Source organism: Typopeltis vanoorti, chromosome 4 (genome assembly GCF_054136105.1).
Source record: "Typopeltis vanoorti isolate ZY-2024b chromosome 4, IOZ_Tvanoo_1.0, whole genome shotgun sequence".
NCBI lineage: Eukaryota > Metazoa > Arthropoda > Arachnida > Uropygi > Thelyphonidae > Typopeltis > Typopeltis vanoorti.
Genome location: NC_143552.1, coordinates 42341877 through 42363848, shown reverse-complemented (window position 1 = coordinate 42363848; position 21972 = coordinate 42341877). Strand labels below are relative to the sequence as shown.

The window sequence follows — 21972 nt, the reverse complement described above, 5'->3', positions numbered from 1 at the left end:
AAATATATCATACTCTTCCATCTCTATTTCTGATAAAATGTCATCCTCATCCAACCATGTCTCAATTATTCCAACAATTTTTTGGTGAACGAACTCAATCAGTGAAACCATTTAATTTCTCTTGTTTCTGATACTCATAACATTCATATACAAACGTAACAGTTCATTCTTGAATCTCTAAGTTTTGCTGATACCACTTATATGTTTCTTCACGCCTTCCTTGAGCCATTTCTTTTTCTCCTTTCTCATCCCAGAACCTTCTTCAAATTCAACTGTTTTTCTCTGCATCCCCCTTCCCTTTTTTGTAAACACATGTATTCACATCCTCTTGGAGCATCAACCTTTCTCATGCTGTGTGTGTGTGTGTTTCCCTGTCCACCCTGAGTCTCCCTGTTTGTCTTGCACATTCTCTCATTGTTCTCTCATTCTCTACATTCATGCTACCCACTTCTTCATTCATACACACCATTGCTTCTTACTTGATCAAATTCATTCTCTGCACTCATTACTCTTCCTTCCAGTAGCAGTCTCTCCAAATGACTTGCACTAAAACCATTCAAATGCAGTCTATTACTCTACAGTTCAGCTCTCCCTTCAAACTTATTCCACATATTAACAAACTAGCTAAACTCCTTTCTCTTCAAGCATTTCCGCTAACATTTCATTCATAATTCTTGCTCTCTGCCTCATCATGTTACTGTCACATACCTGGACAACACACTGACTACCTTTCCTAACACACTATTATCTTTTTCCATTCTCAACAATCTCCTGATATCTAGTCTTACATGTTCCTTGTTCCCAATCAAGTCATTTGTTCCTATTATCACCACCAACTCTTGCTTGCTTTACATCTCATATCCAAAGCTTCAATCACTCTCTTCATTTTGCCTCCTTGAAAACAAACCGTGTGCATATTCTGTTTACCACACCTCTAATAATCGAATTGCCATACAACGCCAATCTGGGTCTTTCATACCGACATCATTTGTTTTCATCTTCTTCACTCTTCCATACATATATACAATTCTTTTCATTTCACTCCACCACCTCATCTTTTGCTTCAGCTTTCAAATCTTGCATCCTTTTTTTTTCTTTATCATCATTCGCTCTCGCTATTTTATCGCCAGTCACACACTTGTTCAGCATCAACTTTGCTTGTAACCTTATCATTAATTGCACTCTGTTTTCTGTTATTATTGCCCACTTTATTGTTTATTTCACTCTGTTTTTCAATGTCATTATCACCCATTGATTGCCAATCAGACATCAAACTCTTTTCTTTGCAATCACTTCCACACACTCTCTGAACATTTGCACAATTTTCCACTGCTGTCTTAGTTATGATGCCATGTTCCCTACTCATATTTAAACTATTTACATTTTTGCATTTTCTACATACCCACACTTTCTTTTCTCTTATTCATCCTCTGTCTGTCTCTCTCTCTCTCTTTCTCTCTCTCTCTACATAAATATCTGCGACATCTTTCCCTGCATATATACATTCATTCATTCATGGCACCGTACCATTTTTGAAAAATCCCATTTACTTTGTCTTCTGCACCAACCTACACAATGATTTGCCTTTCATTGCCATATTGTATCAGTGCGCTAACAAAAACAATGAATTTATGATAATATCACTTAAGAAATTTATCCAAACACCATGTTCCACACTCAAATATCTCACAGCAACACTCAATCTACAATTTAGACAATATCAGCACACATATATATATAAACTTTACTTATCTTCCTGCAGATCTGCATGATAAGCAGATCTCTCCTTCAGATCAGTTCCAATTTGGACAATGTTATAATCCTTTATGTCCAAGGGATCTCAGACATAAGGAATGGCAGCCTCTTTTTAAGTGGTTGAAGAGGACACAGTTTGAAATTGGAAGATGAAAATAACAATTGCATGTCTTTTATTGCATCTCTTTATTCTTCCCCAATGATTCATGCTCTTTTTCACCATCATGCATATCTCATATCTGGTACTATATGAACTCTTGTTCATATGACTCACACTTTGTTGTGCAAGTCCAGTTTTATTAAAACTTGCTAGGAACTGAGTTATGGTTAGATTGTGCTGCTGTGCTAAAACTCATGATGTCATATCAGCATTAGTAATCTCTTGCCATTTCTGTTTGTGGTGTTGTTTCATCATTTAAATGAATGTCACATTGTCATGTGGACATTGTTACAGTAAGAAACAAAACATAAAAATCTTTTCTGCCAAGTGGTTTCCATGATACTTTCATTAAGGAAATAAGCAAATTTAGAGGAACTTCAACTGCTGAAGACAAGGTTAACTGTTTGGCCAATCACTTATGTTCAAGGACCCTTTGAGTTCATTATCAAGATACAAAGAACTGTTGGCCTCACATTTCTGCCCTCTCCATAAGCTACTTCCATTGTCATACCTTAATATTTATCAGATCCATTGCATTGATAGCACTTTGTTTTTCCAGGTTCACTGAGAAAAAAAAAAAAAACCTAAAGATCTAAGAGCAGGTTCCTTATGGAAAGACTGATACAGAAATTTGCAGTGATTTATCATATTGTCAAAATATAAACAGATTTCATGGACTATACTTATTGTCATTCTGGAAAACAGTATTACAAAAATATGCAATACTGTTTTACTGTATTACAAAAACAGAAAATATGGTAGGACTTGGGTTATAGTTAGACTGTGTTAAAACTCATGATGCCATCTTTACATCATTAGTAATTTCTCACCATTTTCATTTGTGGTAATGTTCTGTTATTTAAATCATACTGAAGATATTCATGACATTGAATAAAATATTTTATAAGTAATCCACATTGTATTATAATTTAGCATGTATCGGTTAAATTATACATGATGTTCACTGTAATGTAATTTGATTGGAGAGGCTACCTTTTCCTTTTTTTTTTTGTGAATCCTGCTCACAAAAGGTAGTAAACCTGCATTAGTCATACATTAATTAGTTAGTACCATAGGTGGGCTAAGGACGAAATAATCTAAGCAACTTGTTGCTGTAGTGACTAAACATGGAACTTTTTTTTTAAAAAAAATTTCAGGCCTCTGTTAAACATGGTGGTTTCAAACTGGGCAATGAAATTCATCAACCACCTAAAATATTCATAAACATCTATGTCTAAGTGGGATTCAAACCCACAGCCTGTTGGTTGGAGAGAATATGCATACTATCCACTCAACCATTCATGCTTTGATGAAACAGTGTTTGATGATATACAAACACATCTAACACCAAGTCCCAAGCGAAATACAAAATCTCATGATTCATGTCCATTCTACTGATTTAGTATTCACCATGACACATTCATATTCTTACGTGCCAAACAGTCAAAAGAACATTCTGAATGTTTTCTAGAAATACAGCATACTACTTCCATAATCATCTTAAAGTGTACTACTGTCAGTGAACTTAAGAGAGCCTCTGTATCTCAGTCGTAGACGAAGCCCTGTGGTCGGAAAGACCTGGGTTCAATTTCTGTCGATGATGTGAGGAACCTTTATCTGGTTTCTTTCGACTAAAGGTGAGTTAGCCGGACTCATATGGAGATAGAAGGTTTTTTCACCTAGAAACTCAGGTTTTTCTACCCTCAGAGCAGGCAAACTGGCCTATGAATACACATGGATCTGAAGTCATTAAATACATACTTAAGTCCATACTTATTAGTAGGGTTCAACCAGTCATAAGGGAAGGTGGAGGAATGGAGGGAACCCCATACGAATTTAAAAGAAAAAAAATGAACTTAAGGTTTTGACTAATGCTTGCTTTTGCCATTACAGTTAAACAGAAAGGAATACCTGAATAGTTGCAGAATCGCTGCAGAGGTTTACTTTTTTTTTGTTATTCACATCAGAGTTCTCTTGTGACTGAAGACTTCCATCCTCTAACTGAAATGTGTGGTAGAAGATAATATGATCAGTATGATCTTAGGAGTATGTTTATCTTCTGCCATTTTCTGATTAGACTTAGACCAGCCTAATGACACAATAGCATAGTTTTTATTATTATTATTATTATTACCCCAACACCTCATTGGAGTCAAAGACTCATCTGGGAGGTCCTTTTATCACACACACATCTCATCATACTGTGTCTTAAACACACTCAAACTCCTTGCAGACACCACACTCTCAGACAAGGCATTCCAATCATTCACAACTCTGCACAAAAAACCTGCCTCTAACACCCCTCTTTATACAGTTTCCAGGGATGATTTCTGGATCTCCCCTGATCTCCCACTATTCTCTGTATAACTTCTCCAGCATTGATCCTATAACAACCCCTTACCAACTTGTAGGTCTCTATCATATCTCCCCATCTTCCTCCTGTCCACCAGACTCTGCAAATTACATTTTCTCAATCTTTCCTCATACTCGACATTCCAGAGGTCAGAAACTACTTAATCAGTCACCTTTGGACCCTTTCCAACATCTCTTCATCCTTCTGAAAACCCGGTGACCAAATCTAGTCCATGTGTGGCCTAATCAAAGCCTTATACAACGGAATAAGAATCTCCCTACTTCTACACATCAGTGTCCCCCGCATCATTAACAGAAGCCTTTGTGTTGTCTTCACAATTTTGGCAATATGTCCCCTAAATTTTAGATCCTTATCCACTATCACCCCCAGATCTCTTATTTCCTCTACCTCCAACAATATATTCTCACCAAGCATAAATTCTGCATCCCATCTTTGTTTTTTTCCAAATTTTAAAACCTCACATTTTGCAACATTGAACTCACATCCCCATTTGCTTGCCCAATCACTCAATTTAATCAAGTCTTCTTGTAAGGCCACAACATCTTCACTACTTTTTATGGTTCGTCCCAACTTTGCATCATCTGCAAACAACTGAATATCTCCATCCAAATCTTCGCCAATATCATTAATATACAAGTTAAACAGTAATGGCCCTAAAACAAACCCCTGAGGCACTCCACTAGCGACTTTCCTTTTCCTGGATATCGCACCCCCCCCCCATACACAACTTGTTGATATCTATCAGATAGCCAATCTCCAATACAATGCACTAATCTAATATGCAACCCCCATCTGCTCTAGTTTGACTGTCAACCTATCATGAGGTACTCTATCAAAAGCCTTTGCAAAATCCAAATATATCACTGTGTATCCTTTTCCTATGTCCAAGGAAGCAGTCACTTTATAGTAATAAGTAAGTAGATTATAAACATGACCTCCCTTTAGCAAATCCATGCTATCCATCAAAGATAATACTATTGTTATCAACCCAACTCTGAATCCTAGTTCTCAGAAGCTTCTCCAACAACTTAACCACAACACCTGAGATAGGCCTATAGTTTGATGCTTGAGTTCGATCACTTCCTTTATGAAGTGGCACAATCTTGCCCTCCTTCCACTCCTTAGGAACTTGACCAAGTGCAAGACTCGTATTAAAAAAATATGGCAAGGCAGGTGTCAATTCCTTGGCACATTCCTTCAGAATACACGGTGATATATTATCAAGTCCCACAGCCTTATTTACATCTAGTTTACTCAACTCCCCAAACACCTCTTGCTCACTTACAGTCAGTCTCTCCTCCCCATCATCAACTGCTCTCAATCTCTCCATGAAGTCACATTCACAAGATTGAAAGATCTTTATGAACTGCTCATTAAGTATCTCCACCACACATTCTGCAACAGCTCTCTTTATACCATTTCCTCCAATCAATGTCATCCTTCCATAATCATTCTTTCTTTTGCTGGCTACATATCGAAAGAACTCCTTAGGATTCTTTTTGGCTTCATTAGCTAACTGCTGTTCATACCTCTCTTTAGTTACTCTCACCAACCAAGTCACCCTCCTTGCCTGGTCTTTGTAGACCTCATGAAATTGGTTATTTTCACTTCTCTTATGCTGCCTCCACAATGCCCTTTTTCTCTGTATCGCATGCTGAATCTCTTTATTCATCCATCTCACACCTACCTTATTTAACCTTCTCATCCTTGGAATACCTTTAGACATTGCATCTACTAAATAGAGTTTGAAAATCTCCCAAGCTGCATTGATCTCTTTTTCAGCTAACTCCTCATTCCACGCTACACCCGTGGATGAGATGACCAAATCCAAGACCCTTAATCCTCGTGTGCCCTCTGTTACATACTGTGTGAGGTAGTTATCCCTCAAAAACTCAAGAAACTCATTTTCTTTACTTCTAGTTGCTATCTCATCATTCCAGTCTATATTGCCATAATTAAAATCACCCATAATGATCACCCTTTTCTTATTTGCTTGGCTAATTTGACTATACATTTCACTATCACCACCATCCACATTACCTGGTCTATAACAACATCCCACCAAGTATTTGATTCCATTCACCTCTATCTCACACCATATTGCCTCAAAACCACTGGCACTATTTCTGTCTTGCATCTCTACTTTGTATGGACATAACTCTTTCTCCATCATCAATAGCTCCTCCCTAACTTTTTACCCTTTCTACCCTCACAAAACACATCATACCCTTCCATCTCTATTCCTGTCAGGATGTCATCCTCTTCCAACCATGTCTCACTTATTCCGACAATCTTTGGGTGAACCGACACAATTAGTGCAACCATTTCATCTACCTTGTTTCTTATACTTCTAGCATTTGTATACAAACACAACAGCTCATTTCTGGATCTACAGCTAGTTCCACTGATACCACTCACTTGATGTGATCTCTCCATGCTCAACTGGGGCCATTTCCCTTTCTGCTTCGTCATTTTAGAACCCTTTTCAATTCCAACTGTTTCCTCTTGATCCCTGGTCATCCCATTTCTTTCCTGCCTACACATGCTCTCACCTCCTCTTGGAGCATCCACCTTTCTCATGCTGTGTATCCCTGTCCACCCTGAGCCTCCCCATTTCCCTGCTCCTCTTGCACACCCATTCTCTCATTTTCTATAATCATGCCACTCACTTCCCCCATTCATATCCACCTCTTCAATCTCTCCTGTTTTACTCTCCTGCTCTTCCACATCACTCCCCTCTCGATCAGATTCATTCTCTCTATTCACTTCTCTACCTTCCAGCAGCAGTCTCTCCAAGCGACTCACACCATAACCACTCAAATGCAGTCCATTGCTCCCATACAGCTCACTTCGTCCCTCACTCATTCCACACATTAACAAACTGTACTCCCATCTCCTCGCACATTTCAGCCAGCATATCATTCATAATCCTTGCTCTCCGCCTCATTTCACCATAATCATACCTAGGCAACACACAGGCTGTCCTTCCTGTCACACTGTTCTCTTTTATCCTTCCAAGCAGCTTCCTGATATCCATTCTGACACGCTCTTTGTCCTCCCTCAAATCATTTGTACCAATTAATACTATTAACTCTTTTGCTCACTCTCGCCTCATATCCAATGCCTCAATCACTCTACTCATTTTACCACCTGGAAAACATACCTTGTGCATTCTATCCTCTAGCACACCTTTAATAATGGAGTCGCCATACAACGCCACTCGCTCATCTTTCGTTAACTCTTTCATGACATCATGATTTATTTTAATAGTTTTGACCTGAATTCTCTTAATTTCATTCCTCATCCATTTCATTTCTTGCCTCATCCAATCCAATTCAACTTCCGAATGTCACGACACATTCTCTCTATCATTCAATCTTTCTAACTCTCGACCCCCTCTTCTTACTTTTACTCTCATTCATCCTTCTTTATATCCGTACTTTCGGTCCAACATACGACCAACATTCGTCTCACTTTCACTCCCATTCATCTTTCTTTGTTTCTGTACTTTCGGTCTAACAGATTCCTATGGTGATCCTTTTGATGAAACCAGAATGAAACACAGTCATTATTAGATATCCTACCTATATACTTCTCACATTTAGTATACATACGACACTTCTCAAATCAAATATAAAGCTTTCTTCCAAATACCCTAATAACAAAACCAATGGAAAAAAAAGCATGCTCCATTAGTGGTTTATCATATCTGTTGATGGTACAAGTCAGCTTGGCTGGTCAAATAAAAAGCAACTCACTTTGTAACCAGTAGACTGTGGATTTGAATGTTACTGTAGCATATGCACACACACACACACACACACATATATATATAGTTGGTGAAAACCAAAGCTTGATGAAAACTTGGCACATCACAACACTATTAAAAATACAAATGAATATGTATGATTGTATATAGTTTAAAGAAAGAAAGAAAAAAAAAGTGCATTTTGATATCCTAGTTTCCCAGGCTTTGGGTACATGTAGTCCATCATTTAAAGAAGAGTTTGAAGTTTAAAAAGTTTAATTTGAATAGGGAATCACACTTGATATTTTGCATACTTTGGTACAGTTAGCTGAAAGGATCCCATGATACTAATCATGGTATTCTTTCAACACAATTAAGCCATGATGAGCAAGTTTAGACTAGCATGTAATTTTATTTTGATAAAGATGCCAAATAGTTAGTTTGACTGAATTATATTATTTGCAATTATTTTTATTTTTTTATGGGAGTCCCCCTCATGAAAAGTTGTAAGCCTGTAGTACATTAGAACCATGAGTAGGCTAAGGATTTTTTAAAATTTATTTTTTACATAGAGTGTAAAACCCTAGCAAAACATGAAACTTTTTTAAACCACTTCAGGTCTCTAATAAGCATTGCAGTGGTCTCTCACTGGACAATGAAATTCATTTACCACTTAAGGACAATCACAATCATCCATGCTCATAGCCTATTGGTTAGAGAGTGGATATGCTAACTACTCAACCAACCAGGCTGGCAACATGAACATGGAACTTGATAAAAGTTGGGTAGCGATAAAGGGATCAGTTTGGCTCTAAGAGATTAAGAGATGCCTATGTTAAGAGAAGGAAATGAGTGGCTGATTTATTGATTGGTTTAAAAAAGGAGTAATTATGTAAAATGCTTACATAATTTGAAAAAAAGCAATACTTTTGGCAGGTACCTTTCACATAAAAAATGAAGTTGGTTTAGATTAATTTTAGATTAATTAGAAGGATTATGGAGTAAAATTGTCGATAGTTTTCAAATCACCTTCAGCTTATATTGCATCTGAGAATTTGTCTGTAATATCATCAAAACATTAAGAGAGACTTCCAGGAGAGTTGGAGACTTATCGAGGACCAGCTATCATACTTATTCTTGAATTCGTTCACACCGAAATCTTGTATGACCCTTTCAGAAGTTTGTAAGTCTCAATCATATCACCCCTATTTCTCCTGTTTGCTAGTGTCTGCAGTCAACAAATTCTCAATCTGTCTTCATAATCAGTATTCCACAATCCTGATATCATTTTTAACACTCTCCTTTGCACGTTCTCTCTCTCTCTCCACTATATCAGAATCACAATGGAAACCAGAAGACGAGATCTGCACACAATAGTCCAAGTGAGGTCTTATCAAGGCCTTGTAAAGAGGCAAAATGACATCCTTATCTTTACATGTGAACATTCGTTATATCCTAACATAAGAAAGCCAAACGGCTATTTTTCTGGCATCCTTAATAATAATTAAGGGGATATCGGTGAATGCTAGCATGAGCTGAATGCAAGTAGTCCTAGAACGTAGTACAAACACAGGCAACTCGTACTACGTTCTAGGACTACTTGCATTCAGCTCACGCTAGTATTCGCCGATACTTTTATAGTTTTTTATACTATACTATATTCGGCATGAAACTCTCTGATTCCAATCTTTGAGTTTCTTATTCGGTTTTAAAACAATGTGGGATCTAATATCCCCTTAATTTAATTAATGTTTATATTGCTGAAATGAAGCCTGTTGGCTCTTTATATTTAAGTAACTTAATGGGTGCACCTTTTTGGACAACTCGTATAGCAGAGTATATAAGTTCTTTTCGCTACCCTTTGGTATTAATAATTTGGTTTAGCTACTCACTGATGAAGCCTCAATAAAGGCTGAAACCGGTCTGGGTAATGACCTCCTTACCATAATGTAATAACAGCATACATTTCTTAGGAAATGTGTTTTTACATTATGGTAAATACCAAAGAATAGTGATCAGAACTTTCCCTACCTTTGCAATGAGTTGCCCATGTTTGTACTATGTTCTAGGAACTACTTGCATTCAGCTCACGCTAGTATTTGCCAATACTTTTATAGTTTTTTTATACTATACTATATTCGGCATGAAACTCTCTGATTCCAATCTTTGAGTTTATTATTTGGTTTTTAAACAATGTGGGATCTAATATCCCCTTAATTTAATTAAAATAAATTTGTTTTGTATACGATAGAAGTTTTTATGACAAATAATTTATAAATTATACATAAATATTATCTAAAACAATAATATTGAAATACGTCATATTTCTCTTTTGTTTTTATACTTCAAGTGATAATCAACGGCACCAATCAAGGGGCATTATTTTATAGTCCTATTTATTTATATGTGATTACGAAAAGTGAATTCTTATTTGTAAAATGGTAGTAACAGTAACTATAATATTTTATTTAATAAAATCACTTTTGAGATGACGAGAAATTTCATTAAAAATGAAATTTCTAAGTTTAAAATTTTTAAACTTAGAAAGTTTAAAGTTTTAAGTTTAAAATTTCTTTGCTGCATTAATCTATCCTTTAAAGACATTATAAGAGGGTTTAGTAATGTTTCTTGCAGTAGTTTGTGAAATCTGATTTGCTTTCACTATTCCTTCAAATTGTTTTGATTTTAACATGGTGTCAATTTTAGATCCACAAGAACCTACAGAATTTTTAAAATCATTAATTGTTCGCATGATTAAGGAGTTAGCCCGTATAATACTTATAATGAGACTTTGTAGAGCTTCTGACAGATGTGATAATTCCTGTAAGATATCAATCATTAATGCTAGATCTTTTAAAAATTGTAAATTGAGAAGTCGGTTTAAAAAGTCCTTATAGTTATCGTTTGATGCAAAATGCTTGCATAAAGCTGGGTAATTTCTCCACACAGCAAGAGCCATTTGTAAACTGCAAGCTGCCCTTCGTGGTCCAAACACACAGCCGATCTTTAAAATTTCGATACCAAGGTCTTTTGTAATCGTATTTAATTCTTGTTGATTTTTTGGTGATTGATGATAAAAAAAAGCATATAATTTATCCATAAATATTTCAAAATGATTGATTTCTTTAATGTTTTTTTATCGAATCGTCTAATGCTAATTGTAAACGATGAGCTATTTTTATAGAAGTTGGATTGCAACATGTGATTTGTTTCCTAACATTACACTAGCTCCATCAGAACAAAATGCAATGAGATGATTTTTTAAATAGTTATCAGAAAATCCATATGAATTTAAAGTAGCAATTATAGTAGCATGTATACATTCTGCGGTGGTATTTTCTAGTTCTACAAGATCTACAAAAATCATACGTGGTTCAGTGAGCTCAACTTGTATGTGAATAACTAAAACACTTATTTTCTATAATAGCAGACGAATTAACAACATTATCGATTCGTCTGCTTTTATAGAAATTTTGCAATTTTGTTTTCTATTATTTTGGGGAATATTTCTAATTTTATTTGTTTAGAAATATGTTCAACTATTCTAATTCCTGAAAATCTAGAATGCAATGATCCTAGATCAATACCATTTTTAATTTGCAGCTTGATTAAATCTGGTAAATCAGACATTGGTCGTTTTTTCTTAACCAAATTATAAACAGAATTAAACATTTTTGAAGTTATCAAAATTTCTTTTTCATTTAGTTTGTCAATTAAATTTGGTAATATAGATTTACTACATTCTTCATTTATTTTTATGATTTTATTATGAGCAAATGATTCATTATATTTGGATAACTTTTTTATGTAAAGATGCGGTTATTGAGTCTGTAGTGTTTCCATTCGGTTCCATTTTCATTTTTACCCATTCCTTTGATAGGTGACAACTTTTTTTCTCCTTCAACACCCAAGTTTTTATATTTTGAGCAAACATGACACCTTAATTTACCATATTTAACTTCTAACCACTTATACTGCATTTTGAAATACGGTGCTTGCTTCTCGTTCCAGCAATCAGGTAAATGATTTTCTTTTTCTCCTCCAACTTGTTGCATCTTCATTGAATCAATGTGCGTATTATCTTCAACTTCATCTTCGACTTCATTTACAACAGTAATAGAATCAACAGAATCAGTTTTCTTTATTTTTTTTCCCCCAAAAAAATTTAATGAATTTCACTGTCTTTTCATGTGTCATGGGTAAAAATACTTTTATAATTATAAAAATAAAATTTGCTGAATGCACAGTTTTAAATTTATTATTATTTTTAAATTTTAAACACAAACAATTGTTATACATCAGTGTACTGACACTGATGTATAACACAGAACTAATGTCCAGTGGAACAACCTGCTGATGACAGTTTTATGAACATTTGATTGTCTACTGGGTTTACTATATGATTGGCTACCAGAAGGGAGAAGGGTAAAGATAGAGCATGATATCTTTATTTATTTTCAAACTTTTGTTATAGAGGAATTATAGAGGGTGCATTCATTATAGAAGAGTTGCAACAATAATTCCAAATAGTCTATACACTGCCGAATAGAATAATTTTTGTTAGGTTACTGTACGAGTTTGTGGCTTAATATATTTCAAAAAATTATGTTTTTTTAAATAAAAAGTAAACAAGAACAAGGGGCTTGCAAATTTGAGAAAAATTTAACAAAGGGCTCACCACTGGATACAGGGTTAGTGAATTGAGGTGGATAGGAGGGTTGTTGATGGAGAAATATATCAGAGAGTAGTTTATTCAGGAATAGAGTCCAAAAGAAGGCCTGTGACTAGTGGCGTGCTGCAGGGCTCTGTTCTTGGACCACTACTGTTTAATTTGTAGATTAATGGTATAGGAAAGGATCTGAGAGTAACTGTTCAGTTGTTTGCCAATTAATAAAAAAAAAACAGTGAAGAGGAATGACATTAGAAACAAAATGAGATAAACTTGCAGCCAGAAATGACTGTTAAAGTTTTTTTTTGTGTGGAATATTACCTAAGCACTTCAACTCTGTGTGTGTGTATACTACGTATGCATTTAAACTATTGTTACTTTAACTATTTTAATTTAAATCTTACTTTATTTATTTTCTATGGGATATGAATTCGGTTTTATGAGTTTTTGCTTTATAAGTGAGCACTAGGAATGAATGAACTCAAAGACAGGAACTATATATTTTATTCTGAAATATATTACTTGAAGAAATAGTTCAAGGTCTTGATCTGTGTGTATCCAAGTGATAAAAAGAATCATCAACAGAGTGGATCCAGAATTAAGATTTATGTTTGACCTGATTATTATTATTATTACGTGACACCTCCAGGGAATCCAAGGATTCATTGTGGGAGGGCACTCTACTTTGCTAAATACTTCTCACCCTCTCCACTACTACTTAATTCTTCTATTTCAATACTACTGCCATCAACACCATCTACTGCTCATCATTATCAACAACAATATTTTTGTTGTAAATTGCATGTGTTCTGAAGCCGATTTGGGATGAAAAACCCGAGTTTTCAGGAGAAAAAACCCACTACTTCTGTATGAGATCAGCTAGCTCACCTTCAATTGAAACAGCAAATATAAGGATTCCCCTTGTCATAATGAGAACTGAAGCCAGGTCTTTTTCAATTGAAGGGTGCACTGTTTCGCTGTTCTTCCAATTGTGCTACAGAGGCTATAGTTAGGAGGCTATAATTAAGTAGTAAAAATCATGCATATGTCACAATTTTTTATTACTAGTTAATCACATACCTTTTAATTAGTTATTTTTTCTCATGTAAAGTTGTGATATGCTAGCAAAATAAGTAGTCAATTTAGAACTTTATGATGCATCTAATTAACCAACAGTCATAATGTTGCTTTTTTTTTTTTTTTTTTTTTTTTTTAACCTGAGAGATCTGGAATGTAGGATGAGTTTTTTAGGGCATTAATCTAGTTGAATGTACATTTTAATGTTGATCCCACTCCAAAGTATATTAGTATAATATCATGGATGGGTCATCCAGAAATGCTGAATAAGCATGTGTGTTGTTAATGTTTACTGGTGTGTCATTTAATTTTGAATTATTATATATTATGTCTTTTATAGTTCTGTAATAACTAACTGGAAACTAGTTTCTATTAAGTTTTATTTTTATACTTTTACTGTATATCTTTTCTACAAAAAAAAAAATATATATATTATTTATATATAGGATATACTAGGTATTAGGATATCACTGGAGTCAGATGCAACATTTATGTTAAGATTATTCACTATTTTTATGTCATATAATTAAAAGGGAAACATGATAAAAAAAAAAAATCCTTCTTGTGAAATGCTAACCTGGTTTGTCAAGTGGCTAGTTTATCTGCTTTCAAATCAACAGGCTCTCTGTGGGCTCAGCTCCAACCATCGGGCATGGATGCAGATGTTTTATGAATGTCTTTTGGAGGTAGATAAATTTCATTGCCAAGTATAAGGTCACCATCCTGCTTATTATTGGATGATGTGGCTTGAAAGAGTTCCATTTTTTGGTCTCTAAAGCTCAATTTAATACCTTATCTTGGTACTAATACAAATGTAGAACATGCTAGCAGTCTTTTGGGGGAAGGAGCAGCTGAATTTATATTAAAAAATTATCATTATATGATATTATATTTCTAATGAAAACTGACATAAAAGAAGCTTGAGATCACTATATTATAATTCTAAATCTAGCTTGCATTATGACTGATAATCTTGCTAATTTTCTGCAGATATGCATTTTACAATGATAATTCATGTTGAAGTTTCTGGACAAAAAAAAAATTATTATTATTATTATTATTATTTGACACCTTCAGGGAGTCCAAAGACTCATCGAGGGAGGTCGCTTACTCTACAACTCTGTCTCCACCACTCATTCCACCAACTGACCACAACTACACCAACGGCATCTACTTCTGACCACCACCACCAGTTTTTCCATAGGCAATCACAAACATCGATGCTCGCGTCAGGATTCAAACCCACAGCCTTTTGGCTGGAGAGTGGATACTCTAACCACTCGGCCAACCAGGCTGGCTGGTTATGTGGAACTGAAATGAAAGTAAATAACTTACTCAATAAATTAATTATTTACATGGTGATGGTTCACCAGCTAAATTAACATTATCAATAGTATGACACTTTAAAGACACATACTCAGCAAAGACTAGGAATGAAATGACCTCTAGAACAAGGACATGGAGCGTGACAATGTCTCTCTTTGTGGTCATCTAATATAATTACTGATGATGGAGGAATTGGATAGTGTGTTTTTACGTAGTTTTACTGCAATTAACCAGATTCTGTAGAACTTGAACCACTTACATGGACATCTCTATAATATAAAATGAAATTTTTGTCACATGGTGAAATGGCCTTTATACTGGATCCCACATTAACAGGATATGCATAGACACTTGAGAAATGAGAAAGGATCCTGGTGGTCCTTGATTTGTGGCAGGAAAGAGAAAACTTTATTTGATATTTGTAAACTGTTCTATTTTCTGTTTTAGGAGCTAGTATCAGTCTAGCTATTGTATATTTGATATAGGTAGGAATACAGTGTATGTATGTATAGTCTGGTTGCTGAGAGGATGAGGGATTCTTTTTAAGGAGCATAGGAAGAGATTTTGTTGTAAACATTCTATTCAAATGATGTAAGTAGAGCCTGTTGTAAGAACTGCCAAGATCTCTTCTCCTTTCCAGGTGTTTACAACATCCCTTGTCATTGTTGGACTCAGTAATTTGGACAGACAGGAAATGACCACCTCAGTAGGAAGAAAAGAACACAAGTATTCTGACACAGGAAACCTAACAATGGACCATCACAATACGCCTTGGATTAAGACCTGTTTCATTAGGTAGAAGGAAGTCAGGTTAGTACACAAATCTTTAAATCAGACTGTTTCTGAAAGCAGCTCATGTTCTACAGACAGAACCTGGTTAACTGCAATAGAACTGCTTTTGTGATCCTACATAAATTTTGGCACACCATCCTATCCTCCTAGCAGTAATTGCAGATCACTGCAAAAAGCACCATTGTTACCTTCCATTCGTGTGACTTTGTTCTAAGTCATTTCATTCTCAGTCTTCGTTGAGTACATCTTTAAAGTGCCTTTGATAATGCTAGCTTGAGCTAGTGAAACATTACCATGTAAATTATTTATTTTCATTTTCCAGTTCATATAATTTTTATTCCAGAAACCTCAACACAAATCATCACAACAGCTATGAAAATCTGAATATGGAAATTTTAAAACTTGGTTACAATGTTTAAACTTAAATACTTACTGAGCAACAGTGACATCAACAAAATAATTGAAGAAATTGTCAGAATTTGGTTGCAGATTGTTTTTTTTTTAAACATCACATTTTATAAAAGATGTTTGCATATTTCTTGATTATATTTGTTTATTGTTGGCCTGGTTGGCTGAGGTGTTAGTGTATCCACTCTCCAGCCAAGAGGTTGCGGGTTCGAATCCCACCTATGCATGGATATTTCTGATTGTCTTTCACCTTCATACATTCATTCATACAAGTGAATAAACACTCCTCCGAGATGGACTGGTCACCATGGGGATAATAGACCCAACCCTCTCACAATGGGAGGAGAGGCCTTCACCCTGTAGTGGGTACAAAACAGGCTGAATATCATCATCATCATCATATGTTTATTATATATTTGTTATATAGTATTATGATAGGATTTATATATTAAGTGGCATTGTTTTTTTTTTGTTTTTTTTTTTCCTTTAGAGACATTTTATCTTAAGTTGTTTCTAAATCATAGTTTATATATTTATTCTTAATAGAGGAAAAAAAAGAAAACTATAGAAGACAAAACAGAAATCAATGCAAGGCATAAAGATTATGGATTGTCAGATTCAGATTCTCATTCTTGTGTATGTAATGGAAGGGTTACCATTCAAAAGACTAACTACAACAGCATTTCATTCAGTAATGGAGATGTTAAAAATGGTCTTGTATATTCCTCAGCAAAGTGTTTAACACACCATCCTGAGCTCATTCAGTCACATATTGAGCTTGATAAAATACATGTACGTAAATATTGTATTTGTAAGTAAATACTGTTCTTTTTATTTGTAAAGTATCATTTTCATTCTTAACTAAAGTATTGTTGCGTATTATAAATATTATAATTTATTATAATTATTGTTTATAATAACCTAAGCATTACTATTATCATTATTATTTTATAGTAATAATGTCCATGAAAACCTGAAGACCTTCACTATTCTAGTATTATGAATGACCGAGGATTGGACAAATAGCAGAAAATTTTTAATAAAATAACTGCTGTCTATTAATGAATCTTAAAAGGGGTTTGGCAAATGCTGCTAAAACAGGAGACCTTTCCATGTAAGTAAATGGTGATTAGTAACTGATCCTGTTTTAAGGAAAACAGAAAATTACAGATGACATTTCAGGAGAACAACAAATATGGAGGTGCAGAATAGTAGAAACTTCTCCATTCTATAGGGAGGGGGATCATTAAACAGTCTAATTGCTGTCTATTAATGAATCTTTAAAGTGGTTTGGCAAATGCTGCTAAAACATGAGAACCTTTCAATATGAGGTACCTGTTAGTAGTGGAGATCCCCTCCACTACTAACTGATGGTACTTTCTGTTCTTATTCTTATACTCAAAAGAACACAGAATACTTTTCTTTCTGTGTTCTTTGCTCAAATTTTCCTGAGTTTTTTTTTTATTATGCTGTCTCCCAGGTCACCATCACTAGAATCCAATGCCTCAACACCATGTTTTCTATGTGGTGCACCTCATGATCATCCAGAAAGGAGAATACCAATGGTCTTGCACTACTTTGGCAATACAGGCAGTCCTGGAAGGCCTGGCAAGGATAATCAGCATTGCCTGCAAGAGTCATTGGTATTATTATTATTATTATTATTACCACAGGCTACTCCAGGAGTCCTTAGACTCATCGAGGGAGGCCCTAAACATCATGTTCACGCAGCTGTTCAACATTCTCACAGTGTCTATCATACCTTGCCTTGAACTCGCTCACTGTCATAGCACCCACAACAGACTCTGGCAGCTTATTCCACTCATTTACCACTCTAAAAGTAAAGAACCCAGCTCTAACACCCCTGCTAACCACGCTCTTGCCCAGCTTCCATGGGTGTCCCCTAGTTCTCCCACCACCAGTCCTGATCTCAAAAATATCATCTGAATTAATCCTATAGAATCCTTTTAGCAATTTGAATGTCTCAATCATGTCTCCCCTTTTCCGCCTATCAACTAGTTTCTGCAACCCACAAATCTTCAACCTGTTCTCATATGGTTCATTCCATAGACCTGCTATCATCTTAGTCACTCGCCTCTGGATCCTCTCAACCTCCTCCCCATCAAGAAGGAACCGAGGTGACCAAATCTGGGCACAGTAGTCGAGATGAGGTATTGCAGTGTTTCCTTTTGGGCCCTTGCTCTGGTGCCAGTATAGCATCCTGGATGACCTTGGCATTCCACTACAGAGTACAGTTAGTGCTTGTTGGAGAGTGGGTGTCCATGTGTGGCTCTGTGATGGATGGGAAGCTCTGGTACTGAATTAAATTCCTCATGAGAATAAATACTTTTTGATCTTCTTGTTTGATCCTCAGTAGCCCTCAACAAGCCCCAACCAGTTTCAGAAACCATAGGATCATCAAAAAAAAAAAACAAAGTAAGAAACAAACAAACAAAAAAATAAATAATCAGAAGCTGCAACAAATACACTGCTGTTATTCATCTTAAATTCAGGGGAATGCTCAGTTGGAAAAATCTTACTCTTCTTCATTCAGAAGGGATGGCAGGATCTCCAAACTTGGCAAAGACTAAGTTTCAAGAGATAAGCAGAAACCGTAATACAATCAGAAAATTTTTCTGCAACATCTATTAGGAGAATACCAATTAGTTACCCCTCCCCTCACAAAACTTTAAACTCCTCCAGAGATATCATATCAAAGTGGGACCTCCTTGATGTTCCAAGTGAAGAGATATGCTCAGAACTCAAGGACCAAGGAGTGACAGTTGATTCTCAACAAGAGCATACCATTCTTACCTTCAAAAAATCAAAACAATCAACATCCATAAAAGCAGGTTATCTCTACTCTCCAGGAAGGCACTATGTTCTGAACCATTTGTGCTGTTTTAAATGTTAGAAATATGGACATTTCAAACTGCCTGTTGTGGCTCTGCCATATGTACCCAATGTGGTAGTAAAGATCATGAAAATAAAGGGTAGGAACAAACAAGCACTGAAATGCTCTGACTGTGAGGGAGACCACCCAACATACTCCTGAGCTTGCCAGAGGTGGAAGGATATAAAGGAAATCCAAAAAAAACTGAGCAATGCATCACCAACCAGGAGGTAGCATATGTTAAACCATCTTATGCTGAGAAGGCAACTGTAAAGAAAGTGTCAGTAAAGACATTAAGACATGTCAATCCTAACTCCTTAGACAAAATCAAAGAGAAAAATTGATATGGATTCACTCCTGAAGACATCCATAAATGGTCCCACTACTCGAAAATTCTCATATAGACTCCAATCAGGGATACATATCAATACTTGAGGCAGAAGAAGCCATTAAAAACTTGGAATATGGAAAGGCAGCTGGAATAGATGATATTTGACCAGAAATGCTTAAATGCAGAAGTATAAAAGTTTTGCAGTGGCTGAACTGCATAATTCAGAGGATCTGGTCAGAAGATTATATTCCAGATGATAGTAGTAGTAGTAGAGCTCTCATAATTCCCATCTCCTGGTAGGAACTATGAGAATTACTTTTTTTTCTTTACTAAGTGTTCCAGGTAAGATTTATGCAAGAATACTTGAAAAGAGGTTCAAAAAAATTGTGGAAGAGAAGCTTGAAAAAGAACAAGCTAGGTTTATGTCAGATAGAGGTTGTAAAGATCACATTTTCACATTATGAGAAATTGTGGGAATATGACAACTATCTATACTTAAGTTTTGCATATCTAAAAAAAGTTTTATGACAAGATGGCCAGAGAAAAACTTTTCAAAACACTACAGTTATATGGGGAACATTATACAGAACACAACACAATAGTCTATATTTAAGTTGTAAGGCAGGGTTAGAATTGAAAGAAATACAGGAAAATGGTTTGATGTAAAATCAGGAATAAGACAAGGATGCACATTATCTCCATTCTTATTCATCTGTATGGATTGTATTATGAAAGAGTTGCATTAAACATGATATTTGATATGGAGATATATCACACTTAGCTCTTTGCTTTATGCTGATGATGTTCTCCTAAACACTTCTAATGCAAGTCTCCAGGATTCTCTAACTAAATTGCATAACAGCTGTAACAAATTTGGTATGAAAATTAACAATAAAAAGACCAAAACTTTGAAAATAGACAGGAATAAAGAAAAATTCAGCTGCATTCTCAATGGAAAACCTATAGAACAAGCAAAATATTTCAAAAAGTGAGGCACAGTTTTTAGTAAAGATGGCAAATTTAATTTGGAAATAGGCAACAGAATAAGCAAAGCTGGTTGGTAGGAAATTAATGGAATAAATTTACATGGAATAAGAGAGAAATTAACCAAAACCTTAAACTAACAGTATAACAGTGTTCAAGCCAATTTTATGTTAAGGATCTGAGAGCTGAGTTAGATAAAAAGCACTTCATCAGAGACTAGAGTACAGATATGAGAGTTCTGAGAAAGATTAAGGGGTCTGAACAGATGACATCACTGGCAGACTCATATTAAAAATTAAAATTGTTAGGAAGGAACTCGACACTGTTTGCATTCAAGAATGTGTGAGCAGGGCTAGTGATATGGTCACTTAAATAGAATGGGTGAGGAAGTGTTAGCAAAGGAGTTGATTACAGAAGAGAGACCCAGAGGAAGACCAACCTTGAAGTGGATTGAATTAGTCAGAAGTGCCTTAGAAGCATGAAATGTTAGATACGACAGTATCTAACATTTCATGCTTCTAAGGCACTTCTTATTCAAAATTCTACCAGGTAATGCTGTCACAGTAGCCTGAACACCCTATGAGGGTACATGTCAGAAAATCATAATAAATTAAAAACCTTTTTTCTTCTTCTTTATGCAAACAACTGAGCAGTGAAAATGTTTTAGCTTTATTCCCCCCCCCCCCCTCCTTCTTATCCAACCTCTCTCTCTCTCTCTCTCTCTCTCTTCTGTATTCCCTTTCTGCCACCATTGTTTGATCTGTTGCAAATTTAACATCTTCTTTCTCTTCTTATTTGTCCATCCTGTCTTTAATATAATTTATTCAGCTCAGTCATTATCAATGATAATGATTATTAAAATCCTTTGCTTGGAAAGACCTGGGTTTGAATCCTTTACACAGGATTGAAAGAATCTTTATAATGCTTTTCTATTGAAGGGTACCTCACAGCCTTCATATTTTGGCTGTAGCTAAAATATGAAGGCTGTGAGTAAAATGTGAAGATTTTGAATAATAACATCTGCAAAATCCATAAGGCTCCTGCACTCATGTTAGCTTTTCATATTAACTCAATACTCACAAAATAAATAAATAAAAAACAAGGCTCTACAGTCACATAATGGAGGAAAAACAGTTCAAAATATAATGGTAGTGGTGGTGGTGGGGGGGAGTATCATGGCATCCTCTATGCCTGCATGAAAGATGTTAAATAGGCATGATCGTGAAGTTGGTCTTTAAAGTGCCTGCAATTTATTATTGTACGAATATCTCCTTGGATTTAGAAGATTCATTATGGGAGACCCATTAGTTAGTTATTCACATGTGACATCAAGTAATGACATATAGTCACTCATATACCTCATAGGGTTTTGGGAGGGAAGTCTTCTGCTAGAAGAAATGGTAGAGTTGCACATAAACAACAAATTACACAATAACCACAGTAATTAACTTTAAT

General features: G+C 35.4%; 1 protein-coding gene across 2 annotated transcripts in view; it reads left to right on the top strand.

Annotated features, from left to right (window-relative positions):
• The window catches only part of Zip99C (Zinc transporter Zip99C), a 252260-nt gene that overhangs the window by 99982 nt on the left and 130306 nt on the right, over positions 1-21972 (top strand). For both annotated transcript variants that reach the window (XM_090391764.1, XM_090391763.1), the window contains exon 4: positions 16856-17101. In XM_090391764.1, the coding sequence (XP_090247890.1) occupies positions 16856-17101 (246 nt within the window). The remainder of the gene's footprint in view (positions 1-16855; positions 17102-21972) is intronic.